The 23,705-nt window shown below is 47.6% G+C and overlaps 7 protein-coding genes across 7 annotated transcripts; 4 read left to right on the top strand and 3 right to left on the bottom strand.

Annotated features, from left to right (window-relative positions):
• Window positions 1-578: 578 nt before the first annotated feature.
• K441DRAFT_705144 (MFS transporter-like protein) lies at window positions 579-2,808 on the top strand (the record flags this gene model as incomplete). Its single annotated transcript, XM_067653573.1, has 6 exons — window positions 579-885; window positions 977-1,055; window positions 1,162-1,221; window positions 1,312-1,453; window positions 1,530-2,619; window positions 2,767-2,808. Exons 1-6 carry the CDS (start codon window positions 763-765, stop codon window positions 2,806-2,808), a joined length of 1,536 nt encoding a protein of 511 aa, XP_067504832.1. The 5' UTR covers window positions 579-762.
• A 468-nt stretch (window positions 2,809-3,276) lies between these two features.
• On the bottom strand, window positions 3,277-4,341 carry K441DRAFT_695850 (uncharacterized protein; the record flags this gene model as incomplete). Its single annotated transcript, XM_067652840.1, has 1 exon — window positions 3,277-4,341. One exon carries the CDS (start codon window positions 4,339-4,341, stop codon window positions 3,277-3,279), a length of 1,065 nt encoding a protein of 354 aa, XP_067504831.1.
• Window positions 4,342-8,541: 4,200 nt separating this feature from the next.
• On the bottom strand, window positions 8,542-10,561 carry K441DRAFT_705143 (uncharacterized protein). The gene is made up of 3 exons (XM_067653572.1): window positions 10,217-10,561; window positions 10,093-10,169; window positions 8,542-10,029 (listed from the first exon to the last, which is right to left on the bottom strand). The coding sequence occupies exons 1-3, from the start codon at window positions 10,446-10,448 to the stop codon at window positions 8,572-8,574; spliced, it is 1,767 nt and encodes a 588-aa protein (XP_067504830.1). The 5' UTR covers window positions 10,449-10,561; the 3' UTR covers window positions 8,542-8,571.
• Window positions 10,562-15,984: 5,423 nt separating this feature from the next.
• Window positions 15,985-18,273, bottom strand: K441DRAFT_79551 (HET-domain-containing protein). The gene is made up of 3 exons (XM_067654453.1): window positions 18,013-18,273; window positions 17,313-17,466; window positions 15,985-17,257 (listed from the first exon to the last, which is right to left on the bottom strand). Exons 1-3 carry the CDS (start codon window positions 18,106-18,108, stop codon window positions 16,299-16,301), a joined length of 1,209 nt encoding a protein of 402 aa, XP_067504829.1. The 5' UTR covers window positions 18,109-18,273; the 3' UTR covers window positions 15,985-16,298.
• Window positions 18,274-18,647: 374 nt separating this feature from the next.
• K441DRAFT_658745 (uncharacterized protein) lies at window positions 18,648-19,790 on the top strand. The gene has a single exon (XM_067648410.1). The coding sequence runs from the start codon at window positions 18,966-18,968 to the stop codon at window positions 19,608-19,610; it is 645 nt and encodes a 214-aa protein (XP_067504828.1). The 5' UTR covers window positions 18,648-18,965; the 3' UTR covers window positions 19,611-19,790.
• A 284-nt stretch (window positions 19,791-20,074) lies between these two features.
• Window positions 20,075-21,054, top strand: K441DRAFT_556326 (uncharacterized protein; the record flags this gene model as incomplete). Its single annotated transcript, XM_067643319.1, has 2 exons — window positions 20,075-20,227; window positions 20,296-21,054. The coding sequence occupies 2 exons, from the start codon at window positions 20,075-20,077 to the stop codon at window positions 21,052-21,054; spliced, it is 912 nt and encodes a 303-aa protein (XP_067504827.1).
• A 1,497-nt stretch (window positions 21,055-22,551) lies between these two features.
• Window positions 22,552-23,403, top strand: K441DRAFT_79525 (uncharacterized protein). Its single transcript, XM_067654452.1, has one exon. The coding sequence runs from the start codon at window positions 22,868-22,870 to the stop codon at window positions 23,333-23,335; it is 468 nt and encodes a 155-aa protein (XP_067504826.1). The 5' UTR covers window positions 22,552-22,867; the 3' UTR covers window positions 23,336-23,403.
• Window positions 23,404-23,705: the final 302 nt, after the last annotated feature.

Here is a 23,705-nt window from a genome sequence, read left to right as displayed (position 1 = left end):
TACACCTCGCGTACAGCTTATGTCAGCTACGCGTAGGTATATCACCTCCTTACGCCCTCGACCCTTACGATCGATCGCGCAATGTCTTGTAGACTCCTCGAATACATACGCTTTGTAGCCACTGCCCCCGTCCCGTGACAGTTAAGAATCTAACTTACGTTTTATAACAATGTATCTCGCCCCTTAGTATTCTAGATATAGGGTTATAGTATATATTTATAAAGATATAATTACCTAAAGAATCCATTACATTAAATATATATATTATAAATCTCGTGGTTAGGACGTCGCTCGTAGAAATACATAAAATTTAATTTTTAAAATATTTATTTTGCACCAAAGCGAGGCCTATAAGCTCTCAGACGCTCCGCAGAAGATTTTGTCAGGTGACAGGGGTGCGCAGGGGGTTGAAATTAGTGCGCAGTTCTAATTGGTCCAAGAGGGTCTATGCGTTATCCCGTGTCACGGAACAAATCTTTTGCGGAGCGTCTGATTCATGAGATAACACGGTGCCGCATTCCGGCCTGTTTTTTCGGCGCCGAAGAGCATGTGCTCCACTCCGCTCGCTGGCGTTCCTACTCCACTAAACTTTAACACCTTGGCAAAGTGGTCGACATTCTGGACTCGGAATGGAAGATACGACATCGTTTGCTAGCCACAATCGTGACATCTTACATTCTCTTCCGACTTTCAGCGCTTGTCTAACTCCTAGAGAATGTATACCCAACTTTACCTGTCATTGTAGCTTTACCTCTACGAGCCATGTCAACTCGTCCACAATGGCTATCGTCATTGACGCAGCATGGCTCCAAACCGCCCTACCTTCTGAAGTTCAGATCATCTAAGGGGTTCATAATTGCGACAGTTGCCTTAGCCGTATTTGCTGTAATATTCTCCGTTTTCTTCCTTCATTTTCGTCCTACTCTCCTTTATCTCGCCCAGGTCAACGTCGGAGTCCAGAAACTAACCGAGAAAGGACATGTTTCTATATGCTGTCATTGTGCCGGTGATTCCATTCGCATTACAGAGTAGGAGTCATGTTGCACCGGACAGAGGTACGCTTTCTCTTCTATTTCTTTGTTTTCATGGTGGCAAATGAGCATCATCCTGCTCAGGGCAACATTACCAAAGTTACCCCTTCTAACACTGAATATTCCCTAGTCCAATATTGGGTCTCTGTTCTCATTGCTGTGTACGGTGCGGCTCTTTTGGCCTTTTCTCGTAAGTGCGATATTCTCCTGTAACCTTTTGCTACGTCGAAAAAGAAGAGCCCACTGAAAAACTTTTCCCCAGCCATCTGCGGCTAGATAGCTGATCAAACTTCTTCCCGCCGCTCGCCTCTACTATTAGGTCTCCTTGCGCTGCTAGGCGCCACAATCACGCTTAACGTTGGCTCTAGCTGCAGTGTACTTGTAGTTGCTAGAGTGCTGCAGGGCATCTCGGCCGCAGCTGTGTATGAATATCCCTGATTACCTACTTCTCCTTGAATTCTTCATTCCTAGCTTCTTTCTCTTGCTTACTGATTATAGTTGGGTTATCGGCCTAGCGCCACTGGCAGATACCGTCGACCCGAAAGACCTTGGCCAGTCAATGGGATATGTAGGGCTCGGAATGAGCGTCGGAACCTTGATTGCCCCTCTCCTTGGTGGCGTGGTCTTTGACAATGCTGGCTACAACGCCGTATTTGGCATGGCATATGCCCTCATTGGCATTGACATCATACTACGTCTAGCTTTGGTAGAGAAGAAGGTTGCTGTACGATGGGATCCCGATGCTCAAGAAGACCAAGCTGGTGATATGACTGGCGCAACGCTGACTCAAGAGAACGAGACGGACCCACGAGCTCCATCAAAGTTTGGTCCAGAGAAGGAGATAGCAACCTCATCTTCAGCACAGTCACCAGACGCACCAATCCCTGCTCCTACCCTTCCTACACAGGACGCTGCGATCTCCTCTCCCCGCCTGAAACTCCGCCATCGCCTCCCACTGCTCCTCGCCCTCCTATATTCCCGCCGCCTCATTTCCGCCCTCTGGGGAGCTCTCGTACAGGCATCTCTCATAACAGCCTTCGACTCCGTACTCACCATCCACGTAGCCTCAGTCTTCCACTGGCATTCCACGGCCGCCGCGCTGCTCTTCCTACCGCTTGTAACCCCAAGCTTCTTGGCACCGCTCGCTGGCTGGATCAGTGACCGCAGGGGCCCGCGCTACCTCTCCGCCGCCGGCTTCCTGCTCGCCTGCCCGCCTTTCGTGTGTCTGCGCTATGTAAACTCCAATACTATGTCGGACAAGGTTCTCCTATGCGGTTTACTCGCCGCAATTGGGCTGAGCTTGACGCTCACCTTTCCGCCGTTTATGGCAGAGATTGCGGTGGTGGCGGAGGCGAAGGAGCGCAAGATGAAGGCCGAGAGAGGGAAGGAGTGGGGAAATTGTGGAGCATATGCGCAGGCGTATGGGCTTTTTAATATGGCGTTTGCTGGTGGATGCTTGGTCGGGCCTGTTTGGGCCGGGTTTATTAGAAATAAGGCTGGTTGGGCAACCATGGCTTGGACTTTAGGGTTACTGAGTGCGATTACGGCTGTGCCGACGTTTTTGTGGATGGGCGGGTGGGTTGGGGAGGTAGGGTTCAGGGAGTTGAAGAGGAAAGAGAAGGAAGATGAGGAGGCAATTGGTGGTGAGAGGTAAGGCTTGACGAGGCGGCTTGCAGGCGCCGAAAAGTATCTTTGTAGATAAGTGAATAACTTCACTGCTCTTCCGTTTTACTAGGGATGGACACCACGCTCGGAAGTACATAAATATGTAAATTAATCTTGATTTTCTCCTCCCAGCGTTGGTCTTGGCATATTACTTATGTAGAAAGGTTTAAGTCAGTGGGAGCTGAGCATTGCTCTATTTCAATAGAGTTTGACAGCTAATACGACATAGAAAGTTAGGACTCTAATAGCTATCAGACAAATATATCTTTTATTCATTAAAAAATGCCACACATTACAAGATTTTCACCAACGTTCCTGTGAAATATAAAAGATTTCCACAGATTGGCGTTGGTATTACCGTTGCTTTGCCGGTAAAACAAAAATAAGATAGATGAGTGAGTCTATCCTCTCGATCAATATCAGCCGCCCGCATCACCCGCTCATCCAGCAAGCATTCACATTCCACTCAGAAAACTGAAGGAAGATTTATACAGAATCGAAAAACAATCAATGTCACGTTTAAACCTCCATTCCCGGAAAGATTGTTGAAGTGAATATCCGATATTCTCCGTTTCAGAATTTAGGTTGAGGCAAGCCTTTTCGCTTTGCGACTACCTCTGCGAAGGATGGCTTCCAAGGTAGCTCCATGCAGAGCTACGTCATACCGCCTTGCACGGTAAGTTCTACTATCTCTCCGTATCCTATGACGACCGTTGCGCCGAGATCGTTGCATTTCCAGACGTCGGCACCTGCTTGGGCTACTGGTATCCGTATCATTTGAGCTCCATTCAGATCTGTAACCCGAATCTCTAGAATCGCTAGGATCGCTGGAATAGCCGCTTTCGGACTCATCACACTCCACAGGTGGTCGGTCCGACGGTTTGCTCGATTTGGTAACTCTCGGTCTTTCTTGAACTCCACCGGAACATCCGTCAGGTACCTCCCCCCACGTATTTGGGACGAGAGTTTGAGATATATCAGAGCTTTTAGGCTCATTAAAATCACTCGAACGATTGCTTTCGGTATCAATAGAATCCTCATCTGTTCTGCCGCACAAACCTTCTAGCCCTCCATTCGGTTCGGCAACCGTTAGGCCTGTATTTTCGAAATCGAAAACGCTACTCTCCTCGAGTTGCATAGTCTCGTCGGCAGGCCTTTGGGATTCAGCAAAGTCCTCAAGCTCACCGGCATCGCGAGAATAGTCGCTGAAAGTTTCATCAAGTTCCTCACGCAGTCTGTCCGGCAGCCTGCTTGATTCGCCACCCAATAGTCGTCCTGTGTTTCCATTATTGATGCCGAATATTTCCTCGGGCAGCACACTCTCACCAACGACCTGTCCAATTATGCCTTCGTCATCGCTGCCAGTCTCTAAGAGGGTGGAAGGAGCGATAGGCAGGGCAACAGCCGCAGGAGGTGGTTGAGGTATTGGCAGCGAGGGGACTGGCACCAAGGGAACTTGGCTTGAGGATGTTGCAGATGGATGAGGAGGACGAGGAGCACGACTTTCACGCGCTAGCCTGGCAGCTTCACGGCATTGCTCGAAATAGGGGATGCGTTCACCTGGTTCCTGTTGTAGCTGTCTACTGGCTCTGGATTCGGAATTTTGAGGACCATAGGGGCAAGGCTTCTTGTTTCCGTTCGTCATGATGATTTTATAAACCGTTCAATGAATGAAAGTTGAGAATTGAATTAGCACTGGCGATGCCATTCCGGAGTGGGAAACCATAATGGTGGGAATAAATCAATCGAAAAGCAGGCACACTATATATTCAAAAACGCTACAAGCACGCTTTCGAACGTCGTCCACAGAAAACTGGCAAGACAATCAGGTAAATGACTGGACATGCATAGATATGCATCCCGACCCAAGGCGAAGTTGCCCTGTTTCTAAGGCCTCGCTTCGTTGGATCCACTGGTTCTCCATAACCCACCAAGCCACATGCGAGCGATCGAAAGCTGGCTCGGTTTCCACCGGAAGTAGACGGATATTAGAGTGAAAGTCGATCAGCCCCCAGAGTGAACCTAATATACTGCAGACATTCTGCCCCCGTGGGGAGTTTGAAACGAGCTCCTGCTGCATCCCTATCCACTCATTCATCATTCGTCTGCTCTGCGTTGACCGCTTCTTTTGTTTTGTAGGCTTTCGGGACACCATGGTCTGCGAAATACTGGCGGATCAGATTGTAAGAGCAGCTTAATGGTCAGAAAATATGAGATATGATGCACGGTGGGTGCAATTGCTGGCCATGAAGATGTTCGCAATCCGCGTGCCCACTTGCTCACAATCACACACAACAAAATGCCGCCAGAAGCGCTCAAAGCATATCATCAATGTCCCATGAAAGGCACTGACTTGTCAAACGAAGAATACGCGTTCACCCTCCAGATTATTCAATGGCGAATAAACATCTGATCGTTCAAACGTGCAGGACCACCAGATTATGGCACTATCAATGGCTAGCGAAGTATAAAAAGAAAAAAAAGAAGTCATATTCATGTATCAGGGTAGCTAAAAGATATACCATGAGTCATACCGAGGCATCGGCCATACTGCCCAAACGCAGACGAGATGACGAACAGTCTTCTAGCAATTCATCGGTAGATAGTGAACTGTTTCACTTTAAGATATTCCTTCCAATTTAGAAATCCGAATTCAAACCAAAACACAAAAAGAAAAGTCATACATACCGTTGGCTGATCTACGGAAAATTTTCAGCCCAAAGGCCGGCCCCCATGTCTGTACCTATTGTTAGGATAATTAATGGCGGTAGGAATGCTTTGGTGGATGAGAATTCAATGACTTGTTACACAATATGGTCGGGCTTATCGTATCTTTAGCGGTGATAACGTATCTTCTGAGAAGCCAGGTGCCGAAACAGGCAAATGTGACTGAGGCCTAAGTAGAAGCTTGATTATTATATTCTAGACACTCACTACGTCCACCTGCTTTACATTCATCCCTTCAATATTATTCTTTGAATCCAAGCATCTCATCCAGAGACATGCTGTTGCATCTTTGGTTCTTCAACGTAGCTGGATTGATATTGTATCGAAACCACCATTATCAGATTTATCCTACACATACTGTCAAGATTCCGAGCTGAGGTGAGTTATCCAGAATTTCTTCTCCATTCTCAGCCCTCAATTTTGCAACCCATCTGTTGTACATATATTTACGACATCTCCTCTGTCGTTGCTTTCCTTTCACTATATTATTATTACCAGCTAACTCGTTGTAAGCTGTGAGCACTAATCCAATGGCCATCCTGTTGTAGCGGTCGAGAAATGACGTCAGCCGTCGAGGAGTCAATAAACAACCCGCAAGCATCTGCCAAAGGAAGAACCTTGCACCGAAATATTATTCGCTTGGCCTAGGATCATATATGCGGAGTATAGAGATGTCATATGGTGCTTCCGATACTTAAGCCGCATTCAGTCGCTGTCCTCTTGGTGCGGGAACGCAATGCATAGCAAAGTTCGTCCTAACCTGTGTCGCATAGCATTGAGCCCAAGGGAATTATATAGCCAAGGAGTTCTCTCAGAATATGGTTAGAGAAAGATATTTCGTACTTGGACCGAAATCTGATCCAAGGGTGCACCCCGGCTACCCCGCTTCCGGGGTTTTTACAGGGGAGAAAACTCAATTGTGACCCGCATTCCTAATTTCTTCGCATTCCACTAGGCAGGAAACGCTAATTGCATGTAGTTTCGGCTCCAACAGCACCCGTCGGATTTAAACATATCCGTACAGCTCATGAAGAGTAGTGTCTAAGAACATATCTTGCTTATACAGCGCCAAGGTCCTCTCATGTAGATCCAATTATGCCATACATTGTACTTCTCAACTACCTTCCGTGATGGGTCTATAGTTATAATACTGGAAGATAGATCTTCTCTGAGCCGTCGGAAGAACGGGTCCATACGGGGTGCAAATTCACCCATTACCCGCTACTATCATATCGCAGAGTGGGGGAGCGATGGATATAAGTTCTACAATAAGCACGCATTAGTTAGTTCTGACCTAGCTTCTCAATTAGCTGGATCTTGAACTCGCGTTTACCGTGAATCTAAAAGGCTTCATCACCGCAATCTGGGCATTATGCTTTGCGTGGCCATGGCCCAGTTCAGCGTTCAATCGGACGGTTCCGTATGTTAGCCCATTTCAGTACCCGTACACTGTAAGAAATTTATTTCCAGTCGCCTTGCAAACGTCGCCCAGATCTAGCCGACATCCATGCACATCCAGGAACTCGCCGGTGCCACAAATATAACAACGTTCATCAACTGCACTGCTTCCGGTTCGCCAACTTCCTCGCCGCAGAGAACGGACATGACTATTGAATCGTCGCTTGTCTCTCAACCGTCGGACTAGATGGAGTGAAGGCATATGCAACGGTAATGGACATCACAGCGAAGACATGCTAAGGCGAGATGTTCCTTACACCCGGCCAAATCTCTAACGACAGCCTTTCCGGGCACTCCCAGGTCATGGCTGTGCATGCCACATCTAGTGACCAATTCTCCGAAATCGTGGCTTGGAGCACCGTCCCCGGCTGCACCTTCAACCTGACCTATAAGCCTGCCAGGCTAAACCTGTACCAAGGCGCCCTCGAGAACTACTAATGGGGCGGCGACACGGCTGGGCGTTCGATAATCCGGAAGCCTACCCAACTGGCACTATCACGGTGGACAGCAGAGAGCTAGCTATCGTGCCTGAGAAGTGTGTCGGCTGGGTGGGCTTCCAGTGGGGGAATAGCTACGCGGCCGACGGGTGGTTTTCGTTTATGATCTAGCTGGACAACAGCGTGCGTATTGTGACTATAACGACGAATCCGTCGCTGAAATATACTCAGTGCTCCATCTCCGCGTTAATGTTCCCGGATGGCCATTATAAGGTGCATATCGTGGATACGGACGTTCATCCTAGCAACCCGTGGGTGGATCCGTATATGAATATTATGTATTCTAATAACTACCTCATTGGAATTCCGTTAGGAAATATCTGATCTCTCGCGGCTCAATTCAGTGGCTAATTCGTATTCCACTTTCGACGGCTTCTTTTATGATTTACCGGTAGCGGGATACGGCATCTCGGAGAAAAGGGAAACTTCCACACTAGTTTAGCAGGATTCTTGAACTAGACGCACCTATGACTGAACTAGACTGTGAGTGAACTCCGCGGGTTGCCTGGTTTCTGCAGGGTGAAAAAATATGGATACATAGTAGACTCTAAGGATAATTTTAATGTTTATCTCATATTTGCATTCCCTCTTCCTGTTACAGGTCTGAATCTCGCTGTGTTTATCTGCTGTCTCCGGTACGCATTACCGCCCCGAGATACGAAATGGAGCGAAGAAGAAAGTTGTTGCTCTGATGAAGATTGTATTGTGCATAACGGAATCCCATGGCGCAGGGTGAGCTCAGTTCGTCCCTTTTTGTTTCGTAGACAACATTGTTAGCAGTGTAGTCAACTAATGATAGGTTGGAAATAATTCAAGCCATATATGGCCAGCAAATATTGTCGTGAAGAATAATGCCTTGCTTCTTTATGGACTTTCCCGTTAGGCGGAGTCCTCTCCGAGTGTCCTTGGAGTCCTTTTCGCGCGGTGTGAATTGGGGCGTGCGCACATCGAATTCTCATACACCTATTGCAGAGGTTGACTCCAATGGACGCTCCAAAATAGAGGAAGGGACTTCTGAATCCGAATTGGCAGCGAGATAGCAGCGAAATATGGGGCAATGTGGATATTGACGAGGTCTTAGTCAATATGGCCCACGGGTTAAACATGAATCTAGCCGGCGAGCACATATAATATGTCTGAGGGTGCGGAATACGGTTGTAATGCTCTCCATTAGTAGAATTAATCTAAACATGTCATACCAGCCATATCATGTCGACCCCCGCATCTAGCTCTGGCGGATGTTGCCGATCTTCGTTCACTGCCCAAAGCGCTGAGCTCTTTGTCCACATACGCAAGCTCCACACGATGGCAAGCAGGCAGCTCAGCAAGCCAAAGGCAGCAGCAGATCCCCATGTTCCGGCGATGTGGAAGGCACCCTTATAAAATTGCGCATCCTGCAAGTCGGTGTAGCCACCGAAGCCAGCAGGGCCCATAGAGCAGATTTTACAGTAGCAGTTATTGAGCCCGTTGGTCACCTGCAGAATCATAATGGCTAAAAGTAGGAGCATAGCTAGCGCGTTGAACGATATAGTCACTAGCCGCGTCCATGGCGGTGGTTCTTGATACGCGACCTGTACCGCGGAGGTAACCTGAGTGATTAGGAAGAAGAGAAGGTATAGCAGGGATCGACACCCGAGGCCTATGGTGGGCGTATTAAATGCAACAACGAAGGCAAGGAAAATCTGAAGGTTGACCAAGACGTAGGAAGCTATCCAGATCACCCACCATGAGTGGGGCCGCGTAGTAAGTGTCTCCCGGAAGCGCTTCGATTGTCGCTCATGATACTTTAAGAATCTCTCGCTTGTATCATATTCTTCATGCTCTGCACAATGCAGAAGTGCACTGGCGACGCCGCAGTATCGTAAACGGCGTCCCTGACCGACAAAGTCGCTAATAATCAGGGGGTTCTGAGCTCCGGGTTGCCACCATGCTGGTTTGGTGTTATGACCGGATTCTAAGATACAATTGACATTGTAAAGCCATCGTTCTATAAGAACTCTACATCTTGTCGCCGCGGTAGGGTTCCGGTCAATAACAGAAGCGCAGACCAAAACCGGGAGCCAAGATAGAAAGATACCCAGAGCCAAAGAATGTGCAGTGGTGTTGTCGCCGAGATTGGCGAATGCGGTCACAAGCGAGAAAGCAAAGGCAGCTATGAACCAGGCAAGGTTGATTAGGACGGGATACACTCCCCTGCGCCTATTGCATCGAAGTTGGAAGGCGAGATGTGACAGCAGAACACGCGCATAGATAACATCGCGATCACCTAATGGTCTGCCTGCTCTATCTGTGCACAGGGGCATTAAGACCCCATAGACTAGGGCTCTGTCTCTCCGATCCATCAAATTGTTGACATCTTGCGTGGACAAAATAGTACTACCGATGCGTTGACCAACCCGGTAGCTGGGGAACTCGTATTGATTGATACAGCTGAGGACGTAAAAGGCATTTTTCCAGTGCTCTTCCATTATGTGCCTCTTCTCCGAGATCAATCTGCAGCGTCGGATGATGGATATGTTGAAAAATGTACTCGCTAGCGAGGTTTGCGGAGAGCCGACCCAGTTAGTGAAAGCTTCTAAAGTCTTCGTCTTCTTTCTCCTAGAGAGAGCCTCATAAGGCAAATTGGAGAAAAGAGCTATTGAAGGAAGGACCTAGCAGGGAGGAAATATAAACTTGAGTCCGAGTTTTGAAAAGGTGATATTGGATGAATTTACCCAGGTGGTCAGAATGGAAAATGCAGTGAAAGCATCATTTGGATCGGGAACATTGCCACCGCAGAGTGTTTTGCAACCTAATTTTGATTAAGATAAGAAACTTGATGGGTGCGCAATATTTTACCATCGTAGGTTAATGTAATAGGTCTTGGGAACCCAGCGGTTAGATCAAATCCTCTGATAGGGCCGTGGTATTCCCAGTCAAATCCTATGGTGCTGTTGATTGTGCCATTTTTAATCGCTTTAACTTTCTCTAGGCATTTATCAAAGCGACTTCCTGCTTCAACGAGATCCGTAAAAAGGACGATAGATAAGAGAATAGCTAGGAAAGCTCGGAGGTACCTGTAAGGGGTCATCAAGGAGATTTCTCAAGAAGAATCACAGAATGTCTGTAGTATTGCAGACTTAGGATTTGAGAGCGGCTCTTGAGCCTTTATCCCATGCGTTATCAAGATAGGCGTCCAAGTAGACGAGCCTCTAACAGTGCATGGCTGTACAAGGGGGTAGCATGAAGGTCAGATGGCCCACCCTGCTAGAAAAGCAAAAGGGTGAGCCGTCTGACCTGTTCGTGTTACCCTCTTGTACAGCGTAGAAATAAGCGGCCGATATTGGCACGTGCGCAACCACCAAAATCGATGATTGTTCGAGGAGATGGACCAGAAGATGATTTAGAGCATGTATAAGTACTATACAAAGCGTCTACACGATTGTAAGAGACGTAATGGGCAAATGACAAAGTATTAGAGTAGTAATATATCTTCAAAATCGATTTTTAGTGATTGCGCACGTGCCAATATCGGCCGCTTATTTCTACGCTGTACTATGGTATCAGGCCTAAATATTCACATTTGTGGGCCCGACAGGGGTCGCTGCCTCTAATCACATTAAGTTGATGCTTACAATCAGCAATACCGCGCTATCCCCTATCATTTCGTATGTCCGCCTTGAGCATCGATAACATCCTGGCAGCTGATTGTAAGTATCAACTTAATGTGGCTAGAGGTAGTGACCCCTGTCGGGCCCACAAATGTGAATATTTAGGCCTGATACCATAGTACAGCATGGGACACACAGTCAAGATCAGCTGCCAAGACACCCCTGATCTATACCCAATATAAGATGGATAAACTAACAGCCAATACCACAGCTCACATTTCTAACCTTGCATAGCTTCATATAGGATTGTGCAGTCAGTAACAACTGAGGTGCGATATCTCCGGAATCAAAACTCTTTTCCTAATGTGCAAGTTTTTTTCTGATAACCAAGGCTGCGTCTAGCTGTTTTAAGTGAATCTTCTATAGTAATTTTAGCTTTCCTTATTAGACCATCGCAAGCCTTGCCTAGCTACTTAACCCATCAAACATCCAAAGTTGTTTCTACTCATATAGCTCCCTATTAATGATTTCTACTTCAGAATTTATTATCCGTATACCTTTTCTCTGACTATCCATTCTAGAGCCCTTACGACTGTTTGCTTTGTGCGTCCATTGGGAAAGCAGTGCCAACTGAGTATGAAGTACTTCACCCCAATGTGACATCAATCAATTCCGTAGGGTGATTTTCCCAAGACTGTTTGGAAATCCTTCCAAGTACTTCCCTATACCCAATACCGTTTTTCCATTGGATTCAGACGTTGTAGTACTCTGATATTTCACCGGGCGAGCCTGTCTCGTCATGAAACTCTAAGCGACTTGTCCATTCTTCAAGGACTGCATCCAGCCTGACAGTCGGTGTTAAACCTGCGGAAATCGCAATGACTTCACATTGGTCTCCATTTCCTAAACCACTAGAACTAGGCGTCGCAGAAATTCACAGGACACCACAGTTATTACCTTTCTCGTCTCAAATGAATCGGGTTCCACAGCAGTGGTTCCAACTCAATCCGTACGGCTATATCTCGGGGCCGATCTTATAGAAACCCCGAGATGTTCTGGTATAATGAAGGGCCCCGGCTGCCGTACTGGTAATGGCGCGTCTAGATTCGCTATTGGAACTGGATAGTAGAAATGGACTCGAGGATCTGATTCGTGGTAAAACTGAGGGATTTCCCGGTGTTTGAGACTGCCATGGCCTTTGAATCTAGTCGTCTAGACCGACCTGGAGGTAAAATTCCTATGGTTTCTCAATCGCTCTCCTGACATTTTTGATACGCCGCTTCTACCTTCCTTAGGGCTAATCCATCGCGATATTCCCACTTGCATATAGAAACTGTTGTGGTGCTGATTTCGTAGTCCTTACGACTGATAACGATGTTTTTGTAAGCGTAGTGAAGCCCGCTCGTCTAGCTGATTGACAATATGATGGAGGTGTCATCACTTCGGGATGACCGCCTGTTTAAGAGTGTAAAAGGTTGCCAAAGCAAAGCAACATCAAAGAACATCTGCGGTAAACCCCAAATGAATCCTCCAGTGAATATCCTGCTAAGAGTGGGCAGCACCCCAGAGAAGGCGGCGAGTCCGTCGTCGGGATATGTAAGCTGTCGCATATTGTAGTTTGAATCATGCAGAGGTATTGGAAGAGGTCCGGCCAGAATTTTAAGTCAAAAGACTTTCCCCATGGCGTTATGGGGAATTTCTGTTCATCATCCGGTCGAGAGTCTTCGGACCCACCCTTGTTATATGCAGGAGGGGTTCCTGAAATACCAGTGCCTTCGTGCCATACATTACAAGCGCATTCCCAAATAGCTACTTAATATTGGAACATGATTTTTCGTCCCGAGAAAGCCAACTCTGGGAATCTAGCCGCGGCCATACTAATATGCAGATTATCGCAATGTTAGTAGCATATCTAGGTATCGACTAGGAGAATGGAAAAGTCCATACAACGTTTAAGGTAGCTTACCCAGACAGATGAATATGGTTGCGAGGACTCATGATAATCATTTTCGAAGTTGGGGGAAATTTATCGTGGTCGGATCACGCCCTATATCCCGCGTAGTCCGTGTCCAGCGTCCCAACCGTTTGCCGCTATGATGGTTAGATATGGATTGGCATATATGTCGGCCATATTGGCGGGCTGCATGTTTCGTTTCCTCATCGTCTTTACGTATGCGCGCACGTTTAGGAGTACTATATTCTTTTCCGGGGGGATGATTTCCCTTATTTAGATCGTTAGAAAGGTGTACGATGCATTATATGTAATTATAAAAAGGAGTGTATTGTTTTGATTTTGGCGAAGCAACTTTTTCCACCGGGCCTAGGTGGCTCGCTTGGGTGGCTAGCCAGACAGAGTTCTCATTCTTGATCTTGATTTTTGACATTGGCTCTTGGTGAGCGCGCAGCCTTAAAGGGCGAGGAAACTATATAAAAACGGGGCAAAGGCTTCTGGGCTTAGAGTTACTCTCGTGAAGCCATTGATGAAAATTTTGACTAGCGTTTCCATAATCTCCAATTCAGGGCCTAGGACCCTACAGAACATGATAGCAAAGCGCTAGAAGCTTCCTGTAAAAATAATGGACGTGTAATGGCAACTAACAGCTGTCAAGGTGGCAAAACCGTGCCGAATATGCCCATGAAAGTTTGTAGATGAAGTCGGGGCGTAAAGTCAACGGCGAGGTGGAATGGATACGCTATCGGCGCGAACTCCATTTATGTTTTATTTTAGATATAATTAGTGAGCCCTTCGAGAGCGTCTGAAGGAACGATGTCGGCTTTCCTAAACACTTGTTGGACGGTTCCCAAGAGCTGATTTTCTACAAAATATTAGTTTGAATTATGTATTAGCGTGACGAAATATCACCTGAAGATAACCAACCTTCTCGTATTTCAGAGCTCACCACTTGTTGAAACGTCTTGTAAGGAAAAGCAAAGATGCGGCCAAGAGCAGTGCCCCTTTCCTCATGGAGTCTGTGGCGTTCCCAAAGAGTCTGCGTTACCTAACCAGCAAAAATGGCAATTCCCTACCCCACCCGATCATCGGCAACTCAGTCCGGTACAAAAGTTGACTAAAATAGGAAAGCGGGACCGGATGTCCGTGAGTTTCTATGAAATAGGCAGCTAGCTTCTTATCTATGACCTCCATGACCGTAGCCTTAGATCTTCTCTTGATAAAAGCAGTAATTTTTTGTTATCCACCGGATGAAAGTGCGACCCGAGCGATCTTGACTCTCTATCTTAAAGTGCATTGTCGGGTGGTTGAATGTCATTATTTACTGTTGCACAATTAACAGCGAAAAAAAAACCTGTGTCGCAAGGTTGGGGGGGTCTGTGCAATGACTCCTTCGCAAGAAAATTGAAGAATTCAATCTCCCTCTTTTCATCCATCAAACTGCGAACTAAGAATTATTTAGCATCCAACTCCAGGAGGCGAAGGCCTGATGCTCTGAGTGACTTAGAACTGGCAGTCACCCGCCGAGAGGTGAGGTGGGATAAGCCGACTGAAGGGAGCGCAGGCAAAATTATGAAATACTTTTAATACGTTTCGGGAAGTCGGAGAGGGAAAATGTATCATAAAAAGGCCCAAACCGAATTAACATCGCAGCCTGTGTTTATTATGGGTAGCAGGGAAGTGCCATATTAGAGTATGTTGAATGTTTGAGAACGGGTACGTGTGAGTCGGCCGAACGATGTGATATGCTCGGCCGGTCCAGTGGTGGATGGAAGTCTGCGGATGAAGCAGGAACAAGCCATTCGTATATATTTTCGCCGTGAGATCGACGCATAGTAACACCAGCTGGTATGGGAATGAGTCTGATTCAGTGAAAACCTTCGACTTTTTGATTGTTTGACGTAATTTCTTTTCTCTCAAACGGGTTCAAAATATTTGGTATATATTGATAAAGCTTTTCGGTCTCAATAGATCGTCCGTAAGACCGAATTTAGCCAGTTCAGTGCAGATGCAGGTAAACTGCAGTAGTCAAGGTCGGGCCTGACATTTAGAATGCCCATGTTGATATTTGTTGAACGGACAACGCAGGATTAGGACTCTGTCTATTGAATATGGCTCTAGAAGCTCTCTATATAGATCAGGTAGGTCCAGGCAACTGAGTCAAATAGGTAATAGAAAATAGGTAATGAGACATTCGATGAGACATTAGTCATAAGTTGAGAGACAACTAAGACAAAGTACGTAAAGACGATCTAGGTCGTCAGACAGTAGTTCAATGGTGGTAAGGAAGTCCGATTCAGGTCGACAATATTGATCGATGACTGTGCTCAGGTAATTGATCGGATACCAATCACAGTAGTAACAAAGTATCTGGTCTTTCAGATGTACATCTGAATGTCTATCGAAAAGGATATTCTCTATCATATGGGACCGGGAGAATGTTGCCTGAGACGATCGGTAGATGGTCGATTCGTCATATTGCAACGAACGCGAATAAGTCTTCCGGGATGACCCAAAAAAGTATTGGAATTGTAGAGTCGAGAGGGACGTCGTTTGACGTAATAAAGGAGAAGACGATATGTTATTGTTTCGCAGGTCAAATTCGTCTGAAGAGTCTGTTAACAAATTGTTTATGCTCCTCTCTGAGTAATTTCATGCAACGTGCCTGCGGATCTTGGAGACTTGGAACGCCTGTTCCTTCCAAGGCACCAGCTTTCGAATAAAAGAATCAAACGATGCGGGCTTGCTGTAAAAGCTCATCCCGAAACCAGGATTTCCAAAATACTTTGCCAACACCTATTCTTTGGTAAGTGTCAGTGCTACTTGACGACCGCTGCAAGAGCATAACCCAATCCTCCTGCCAACTAATTCGGCTCGTCCTTTTAAAAGCTTCGCCCGACTCCTTTGTCGGGAATAGAATGGCTTTTCTGCTCATTAGTGCAAGACAAAAGACATCAGAGGACGGTGTCCACCTTTCGCCTTCATCTAGGATGCCCCATCCTAAGGCTTCCACTTGATCGGTATATATTGCGCATGTCATGCTCACTTGCAAGGCGTTCCGGGCTTCTTCCATAAATGTATTATATCTTGCAGGTGTAAGGTCGTCATCGTGTTTCCCAAAGCTTTCTAGGTTAGGGTTTAAGGGCGTGATAATCTTAGGAGCTTTCTTCATTTGACTCCTAATCATTAATGTCCCATGGTCTTCGTTGAATCTGATATCTTTGCAGACATTCTTTGCTTCCTTAATGTTAAGGAAACGAATCTCATGCATAGTCGAGGCCCAGGACCACGTTGGAATGTCAAGAGCACTGAAGGATCGCTGGGCAGGTTCTACGCAGTACCATAAAAGTTGGTCTGGAAGGCCGCTCTTCCATAGGCCCTAGTAGTAAGCGTCCTTGGTTTTCTTCTGCATTTCACGTCTTAGCCCATCAAGAGCGATGAGCCGATCCGTGGCATTCGTTAGTAGTCGCGCAGAATACTTCTCAACAATGAATTTCCACCTCGGATTCCGCGCTGTTGAGTGGAAACTACCACCAGTCTCCCTCTGTGTAATAAATTTACAAGACCATACCAGGGATCCTTTCGTATAGAAGATCATCCGGCGGGAAAGGAGCCATTCTTGAGTTGCCCATGCTCGGGCCGCCAACGGCCCAAATTCTGGTGAAATCTCAGCATAGTTGTTCTGCATGGCAACCGCGAACATAGAACCCGCCGGTTGTCCAGTTGGATTGACATAAGGGAGCTCGATGGCTTGATTTTGTTGTTTGGAGCGTTCGAAAAAACAACCTTGGCTGGAGTCGGAGGCATGGGAGGCAGCAATTGTGAGACAAGCGTTTTCATAGACAAGGCCCATCTTCTTGGATTCTCTCAGCCAGTCATCGTGGTCGTCCTGGATGACGCAAAGCGAATCGATCCAAATGAAACGGAGGCCTATTTGACGAATGGCAATGATGGCATCCTGGTAAGTCTTAGGGATATCATCCCATGCGATCCCGGCCATCCGATCTTGCAGAGTAACCCTAGTAGTCATAAGTGGACGCTTATGTATGGGACCCCAGCAATGTGAGAGGGATGCATAAAAGCCAGAACTATTATTCTGTGTTTCAACAAGTCGAGGGTCTATCGAACCGTCCAGAGGCCCAACATCTATGATACGCGTTGGTAGTATAGGTGCGCTTGTTTTGTCGATGACACCTCCCGCTAGCGTCTCCCTACACATTTCATGATCTTCGATGCATGTGCCGATCCATCGTCGTATGAGTGAGTACGCTGCGGGGCAATCTGACGACGGCAAAGCCGGTCTACCAATAACGTCGCAGCTAAGTGCTGCGTCACTGTCTAACTCCTGCTCAGCTCGGCACTGGAGAAGGCAGGAGGTTTTGAATTGCTGTACCTGGGTGCGCGTACAGCCGCACGAGTCCCGTCAAGATATCACCTTCCACAGGCACGAATGCAGTGAACCCCCTAAGGTGCCAAGCATTTGGCACCTTCTTCTCAGGGAATGCGCGTCTAAGAAAGTCGCGCTTTGGTCGTAGGTAGATCGGTTCCTGGATGAGATGGGTCTCGAAATCAGCAACATCCCACGGCTCCTGTTGTTGATGAGGTGATGCAGATGACGTCCTAGGAAACTTCTGACCGGTGTTATATTGTAGGACCGCCGCTATGATCAAGGTGCATAGGGAACAGGTAGCCGCCGATTTCCGCAGCTGGCAGGCATTCGTAAGGTGAACCATGCCTTGGGGTTTCGACTGGTTATTTACTTCTGCCCACCAGCTAGGGGCGTTTTCAAGGTTGCAAGTCAATGCTTGCACATTGATGCTGCTACAGGCTTCGCACAGCGGCATTCTAGCAATGAACCGATGACCTCGGGGAGCGGAAAGTGGTCATTTGACTATCCCGACACCACTGCCACCACTCAACACCACCCAAAAGCAAGGATATTCTAATAAATTAAGGACGGAACGGCAGGGCTGAGGAAATGGAGGGTGTCAACGAAGAAATAAAAAGAAGTTTATAGACGATGGAGCGAATCGCATTGGTTGATGGAAATAATAGACTAAGGCACGCGGCTTGAACGGATAGCGAACACCTACCTCTTTGGTCGGGTCCCCTTTCCCACACACCGTGTTTGAGGCTCCAAGGCTGCAGAGCACGTACAAAGTTGCCGGCAGCCCCGAGGAATGGAGCATCAGCTTTGCCCTTTGGTGGTTTCGACTTGTGAAAAGGCTAGGACACAATTGCAAGGTTTCCCCTATCAGGTGCGACACGACATGGGAGATTCGGAACAGGCGTTGCGGTGAGCCAGCTTGCAGGATGTTGGAAGCCCCTAAGAACCCTAAAGGCAGAATGGGGACTGCGATAGGGAATATTACTGGAGATTGGGTGTTGATATAGGTAGCTTCCGGGGAGGGTTACATCCTGGGTGAGCCTGCAAAAATCTTTTCTAGCCTCGTTCTTCGCGTCTTCTAGCGCTGCCCTCGGGCACCTTGGAACCCTGCCTCTGCAGCACGAGCTCTCAGCCCCCTAGGGCGGCCTAGGTCCAACGAACAGGCAGCGCTTTTGCCGCTGAATTCGAGGCCGCTCAAACGCAGCCAACCAGCCGCACATTTCTCTGCAGCACGTCAAATACCAAACGCAGCGTGTCAGGCCATGTCGCATATGAGCGGTTGGGGAATTTAGATGGCTTTGTCTGGAGCGCCACCTTCGCAGGCAGTGCAGCGTGATAGGCCGCGGGTTTGCCACAGGGCTGTTTTCTGGCCTCAGCGCTGAGTCTTATCCCGTTTTTCTTTCTCCATCTCGACCGTCATGCCGGGCGTCCACCCAGGAGCATGGTACGCCCACCACCTTGGCTTCCCGACGTACTAGCGAAAGTTAAAGAAGGGATGCAGCCGTGGTAGCCTCATGAGCCCAGCTCATCGCCTTAATACCCGCATCCTGCCCTCCAAGTCACGGCTACCAAAGACCACCCCTTCAAACTCTGACAGGCGGTTCCACACACCTCAGAACCTGTCGTGCCCGGAGCACGTCGCTGCTCCTCTTCGCCACAATGTTCCGCAACTTTTCCTTTGAGGCCGCCTCGCGGCATCCCTCAGCCGTGGACTCGGACCGCGCGTGCGCGAACGTATCGCCAACCTCCACGCCAGATCCACCCTCTAGGAACCAGAATCACCCGCTCACTCCACCAGCTGTCTCAATGGGTGAGCTGGCCTTGAGATTCGGTGAACAGAATCTTGAAGTCGACCCTCGATACCAAGGCACGTCTTTCGAACCGGCAGCTCCTTCCGACGAAGACTTTCTTTTTAGCACAGACCCGGAAAATTCAAATCGACACCTGTCGTACGCCAGCTTGTCACCTGCTGCAATTCGACAGCAACGACAAACCAACATGCGGCTACAGTGCAGCGCGTCACATGCCAAAGATATTTCTTCTCTGGTTGAGAGGATGGTGAATGATGGCGAACAATGCGTAGTATGCGCTCCACGGGCATCAAGGAGCGGTCTTCTACCCGCAAAGTCGGATTTCGAAGAAGACGATTACGCTTCCGTCAAGCGGTCGACCCATTCAGACGGAACAACCTATACTCTCAAGTATCGCCGGTCGGGAGACGTTCTGAGCAACCAGGCATGTGTCTCCAAAAATATTCGCCTGCGAAAGAAGAAGGCCAGGAGGACCGCGACTGCAAAGTCATGATTTTGAATTGAAAGCATTGCGACGGCGTTTTTGGGTTGGGATATATACAGTTGACAGCGTTCAGATACCATGGAAAACGGCGTACAGACATCATGGAAGCAATAAAAAGTCTAGGATACGGGCAACCGGAGGCGCACTTGCATATATAACAAATATTGGGCGGGCAAAGTCCTTGGGATAGGTGGCACTCGGTATGGATGGAGCTCCCAGTGGTATGGTTGAGCCCAGCGCTGTGTGGCATGAGATAAGCTTATGAGCTGTTATCCATGTAATTGATATGTAAATATGTATATATTGAGCCTTTAATAACAATTACGAGCTCTGATTCTGTAAAGTTTACCATCATATTGCCAATGACGCTGAGGGTCAGGGTTGGAATTACCTCCGCACGTGATCGACATGGATCGACCAATTTCCTGAAGTTCAACCCGGCCGGTCGGGAGAACACCTGCAGCTCCATCAGCATGGCAGTAACTCGCACGGCAGTAAGCAAGCTGCTTGCATCGAAAAGTGTTCATGTTCGAATACAACCCAAACCCGCGAATCTCAGCGAAACCCGCGAAATACTACGTGTGCTACAGAGGTTTGGAGACATTGTTGTTTTCAAACATCTTCGTGTTTGTGGATCCCCTTGATGAAAGTTCTCTCAATTACAAGCGCTGACCTTTTACTCGGCTCTATACAGTATGAAGAACCTGTAAGAATACCAAATTCCGCGTTAGCAACTTATCGAGAACCTGCATCAGCACAAAAAGCTCTGGACGCATCACCTATACGATTTTCCCTCGAAGCCATTGCTGGAGATGGGGCCGAGAACGACGTGGATGAAAGCCGGTCGGAGAGTCAGCCAGAAGACGGTGGAGCTAGTATGCAGTCTCAATCTGGCGAAGACGGCGTTGAGGAAATAATACGACCAAGCACTCTACTCTACAGACCATCCGACCAAAACAGTGATCATTTTGCATCCGCAACCCGTCAAACTGAAGATCGTTCGCCCCCCGAGAATAAACTCCAAGAAAACCCAAAGAACGGGAAAGTGGCTGAAACAGGCCAGTCCGAGAAACCTTCCAAGACCCTTCGCTGGTTTCACCTCACCGTCGATTTATTGCGCACAGATCAGCGCGAGTATGTCGAAAGACAGCCGCTCTACAATATATTCGCGCCTACAAAGTCCATGGCACAGGAGGATTTGGCAAAGAGTGTTCCCCATGTCGGCTTAAGCGATGTGTCGGTTCGGCACAAAAGCGCTAGAACGCCCAATCGAATACTTAACAAGCAAGCCAAGGCAATGGCAGATAGGAAAACGTTGAAGCAGATGTGGGAAGAGACAAGAACCTCGTTGTCGGGTAGTGGATTTACTGATAAGACTGAGAGACTGAGGGAAGATGATATTAATGGATGTGCTAAAAGAAGGAGTGAACTAGCAACTGAAGCGCAAGTCTGATCAGCACCTGCATGATCCCAAGGAAGTTCGTAAAGGCATAAGTCGTGGACGCTCGGCGGCGCTGCTCCTCTATGCGGATCCCCCTCGCTAAATCTACATGAACACCGAGCAAAGTAGGCACGATCTGCTCCGGTTTCACTGCAATGCGCTGCCATGTCCTACCATGGCCTCTACACCTTGGTTCATGTTACATACGTTACATGCCGTGCATGAAAATTGATTGAAGGAACAGTGCACAACCTCGTGTAGGAGAGTGCTCATCCAGTGTGATACAGCATCACCGCAACCCGAAATTATGCATTTAGCGCCTCAGATAATCGGCTCCATTCTCACTTGGAGTGTCTGGTCGGCTACGAGAAGCTGCATGTAAGCAAAGGGGTCTTGATCCCTTAAGAGGTTTTGCTCCTATCTGAAAATGATACTTCTTATGGCCCCAAAGAAGATATCATTATAGATCCCGAGGATTTATTCCATCTCAACATTCGTATTGAGCTTTCCGCATATCTATAATTCATTCTCTGAAGTATCCTACCTTATGATACCATCCTTTGCCACCGTCTCAGAGCGTTCTGCTGAGTGTCGTTCATATCTTCCGTACAAAAAGAAGTAATATATCGTCTTTTTAGCCAAGTACAATGGTTCAGACAAGTTGTCTATGATGGCTAGAGGAGCAAGGAGTTTGATCGACATTGTTCGAGGTTATTTGCTAGTGTCTCCTCCACCAATTGCGTGTCCAGTGGGCTCGAGGGTGACCAAATATTACGGGTATGTCGTGGTTAATCCTCCCAGACCAGGGCTATGAGGCACATAAGATCTAGATCTATGCCTGTCATGATTGCGGGCGATGCACAAGCAGTACTGGAATCTGCTCAATCCTGACTAAATTGATAATCTGTTGAAGCGATATGATCCTTAGAACGAGAACTAGACTATTGTAGAATGCGCTCTAACCGAAAATGTTGTCATACCACTAGTTCACCCCATCTTAACGTAAGCGTACATTGTATTCTTTCTTTCATCTTAACATGTAGTCAATATGTTGTTTTCTCTAGCTTTTGACTCTGTCGCATAACCTTTCCAGACCAATATGCATCAATTTGCCGCATCCAGCCAGCTGCGAACAAAGGAGCCCAGAATACTCTGGAAATGTCAGCACAAAGGCAGAGTAGCTTGCCCGGCCGCGAAAACTCAAGATTTGAGAACACAGATATTGTTGAAGCTATCCAACACCCTACAGTAGCTCTAGCTTATCTTGACCCGCCAACTGCATCATCTGCAAACCTTCCATCAAACGTTACCATATACAATCCCACAGCAAGCACGTAGCAAATACTTATATCCTGTGCTAACACTGTGTGGAGAATATTCAACCCATTCGCCAGAGGCGCCGAGCCAATGCCACCAAAGCCCGAAACAAGGTCGCAGGCGCGCTTCATCAGATGAAGGCACATCGTGTTCAAGCTGATCATAAATCTGCTGATGGTAAACATACTTGCCCTAAAGAATACTTTGCGAGAACATACCTAGCTAACTGACTGTGGCATGTTTCCTCCGTACCCAAGAATACTACAAAGCCATCAAGCAATTTCTTCGCGAAAATGATCTCCCAGCAGCTTTCGAATCCCACGCTATTGAGATCACCACACACCTCTATACCCTTTTGGTGCCAATCTTAGCGCTCAATCCATCGTACGATCGCTTGTCACTTAACGTAAACGCTGACTCAACCACTACCACTACAGAACAAGAAGCAGCGGAATTACTCACTGCTCTTTGGGACATTGTCACACGAGCGGCTGTCTTCAGCGTTCCCATGCGGCTCGATCCTGACACAGTCTACTTTACACCAACTAGCAAGGACGACTGGTATGATCCGCAAGCCATGGAATGCTTCAACATGAAAACAATGGAGGCATCACATCCGCGAAAGCGCGCCTGGGCCGCCAGCGAGGACCCGGCTGAGAAGAAGCGCGCGCAGGGAGACGAGCCACTCGTGAAGATAGTCTGCATGGATGGGTGTACGGCATACCGGCAGGGTGGATGGCTGACGTTTGGTCAACCGGAGTGGAAGAAGATGTGGTTTCGCAGCCAGAGGTTGACGCAGGCGTGGGTGGTGTGCAGGTGGGGTAGGAAGAGGAAGTGGGTTAAGGGTAAGCCGGCGGATAAGGAGATACATGGGATTAAGTGGGTGGAGCCTGGATTTGTGGAATTTAGGAATGTAGTGGAGAAGGTCGAGAGTGAGGCTTTGGAAAGACGACGAGAGAGGCGGATGTTGAAATGAAGGAACCGGGGAGCGGGTGTTTTTTGAGCAGTCTAAGGAGACTTTTGAGTACATGATCTAATTAGTGGGTTAAATCAATTCAAGCTAGATGCTAGTTTGATGCGAGTTCTGTTTTTTGCAAATCTTTGACAGAGGCTGTCTAGAGTAATGGAAATGTAGCTTGTTCTGTTAGCCTGCCATCTACAATACTGTAGCATTAACTGTCTGTTGGCATGCTTGCTCAATAGCTGGCTCCCTTCATGATGGAAACAGAATTATAGAACAAGTGTGTATTGCATCGAAAACACGCCTCTATCCATATTCCGCACGAAGCACTGCAATCTCCTTGTTAATGTATACGCTAGTCATGTCTGGTGTTGCGTGTCAAGCC

This window comes from Cenococcum geophilum (genome assembly GCF_001692895.1).
Source record: "Cenococcum geophilum 1.58 unplaced genomic scaffold K441scaffold_17, whole genome shotgun sequence".
In the NCBI taxonomy this organism is placed as follows: Eukaryota; Fungi; Ascomycota; class Dothideomycetes; order Gloniales; family Gloniaceae; genus Cenococcum; species Cenococcum geophilum.
This window is presented reverse-complemented; position numbering and strand designations above follow the sequence as displayed.

Bases quoted from the DNA above. Each gene is read 5' to 3' on its own strand.
- K441DRAFT_705143 (XM_067653572.1), bottom strand. From the start codon at position 10,448: ATGACCCCTTACAGGTACCTCCGAGCTTTCCTAGCTATTCTCTTATCT. The intron at 10,170-10,216 runs GTAAAATATTGC...AATCAAAATTAG, and splicing joins TATTACATTAACCTACGATG to GTTGCAAAACACTCTGCGGT. The intron at 10,030-10,092 runs GTAAATTCATCC...CCTCCCTGCTAG, and splicing joins TTTCCATTCTGACCACCTGG to GTCCTTCCTTCAATAGCTCT.
- K441DRAFT_79551 (XM_067654453.1), bottom strand. From the start codon at position 18,108: ATGCTCCATTCCTCGGGGCTGCCGGCAACTTTGTACGTGCTCTGCAGC. The intron at 17,467-18,012 runs GTAGGTGTTCGC...CATCTCATCCAG, and splicing joins AAGGGGACCCGACCAAAGAG to GAACCGATCTACCTACGACC. The intron at 17,258-17,312 runs GTACAGCAATTC...AGCAGGAGTTAG, and splicing joins GCGGCTGTACGCGCACCCAG to ACAGTGACGCAGCACTTAGC.
- K441DRAFT_658745 (XM_067648410.1), top strand. From the start codon at position 18,966: ATGTTCCGCAACTTTTCCTTTGAGGCCGCCTCGCGGCATCCCTCAGCC.
- K441DRAFT_79525 (XM_067654452.1), top strand. From the start codon at position 22,868: ATGCGGCTCGATCCTGACACAGTCTACTTTACACCAACTAGCAAGGAC.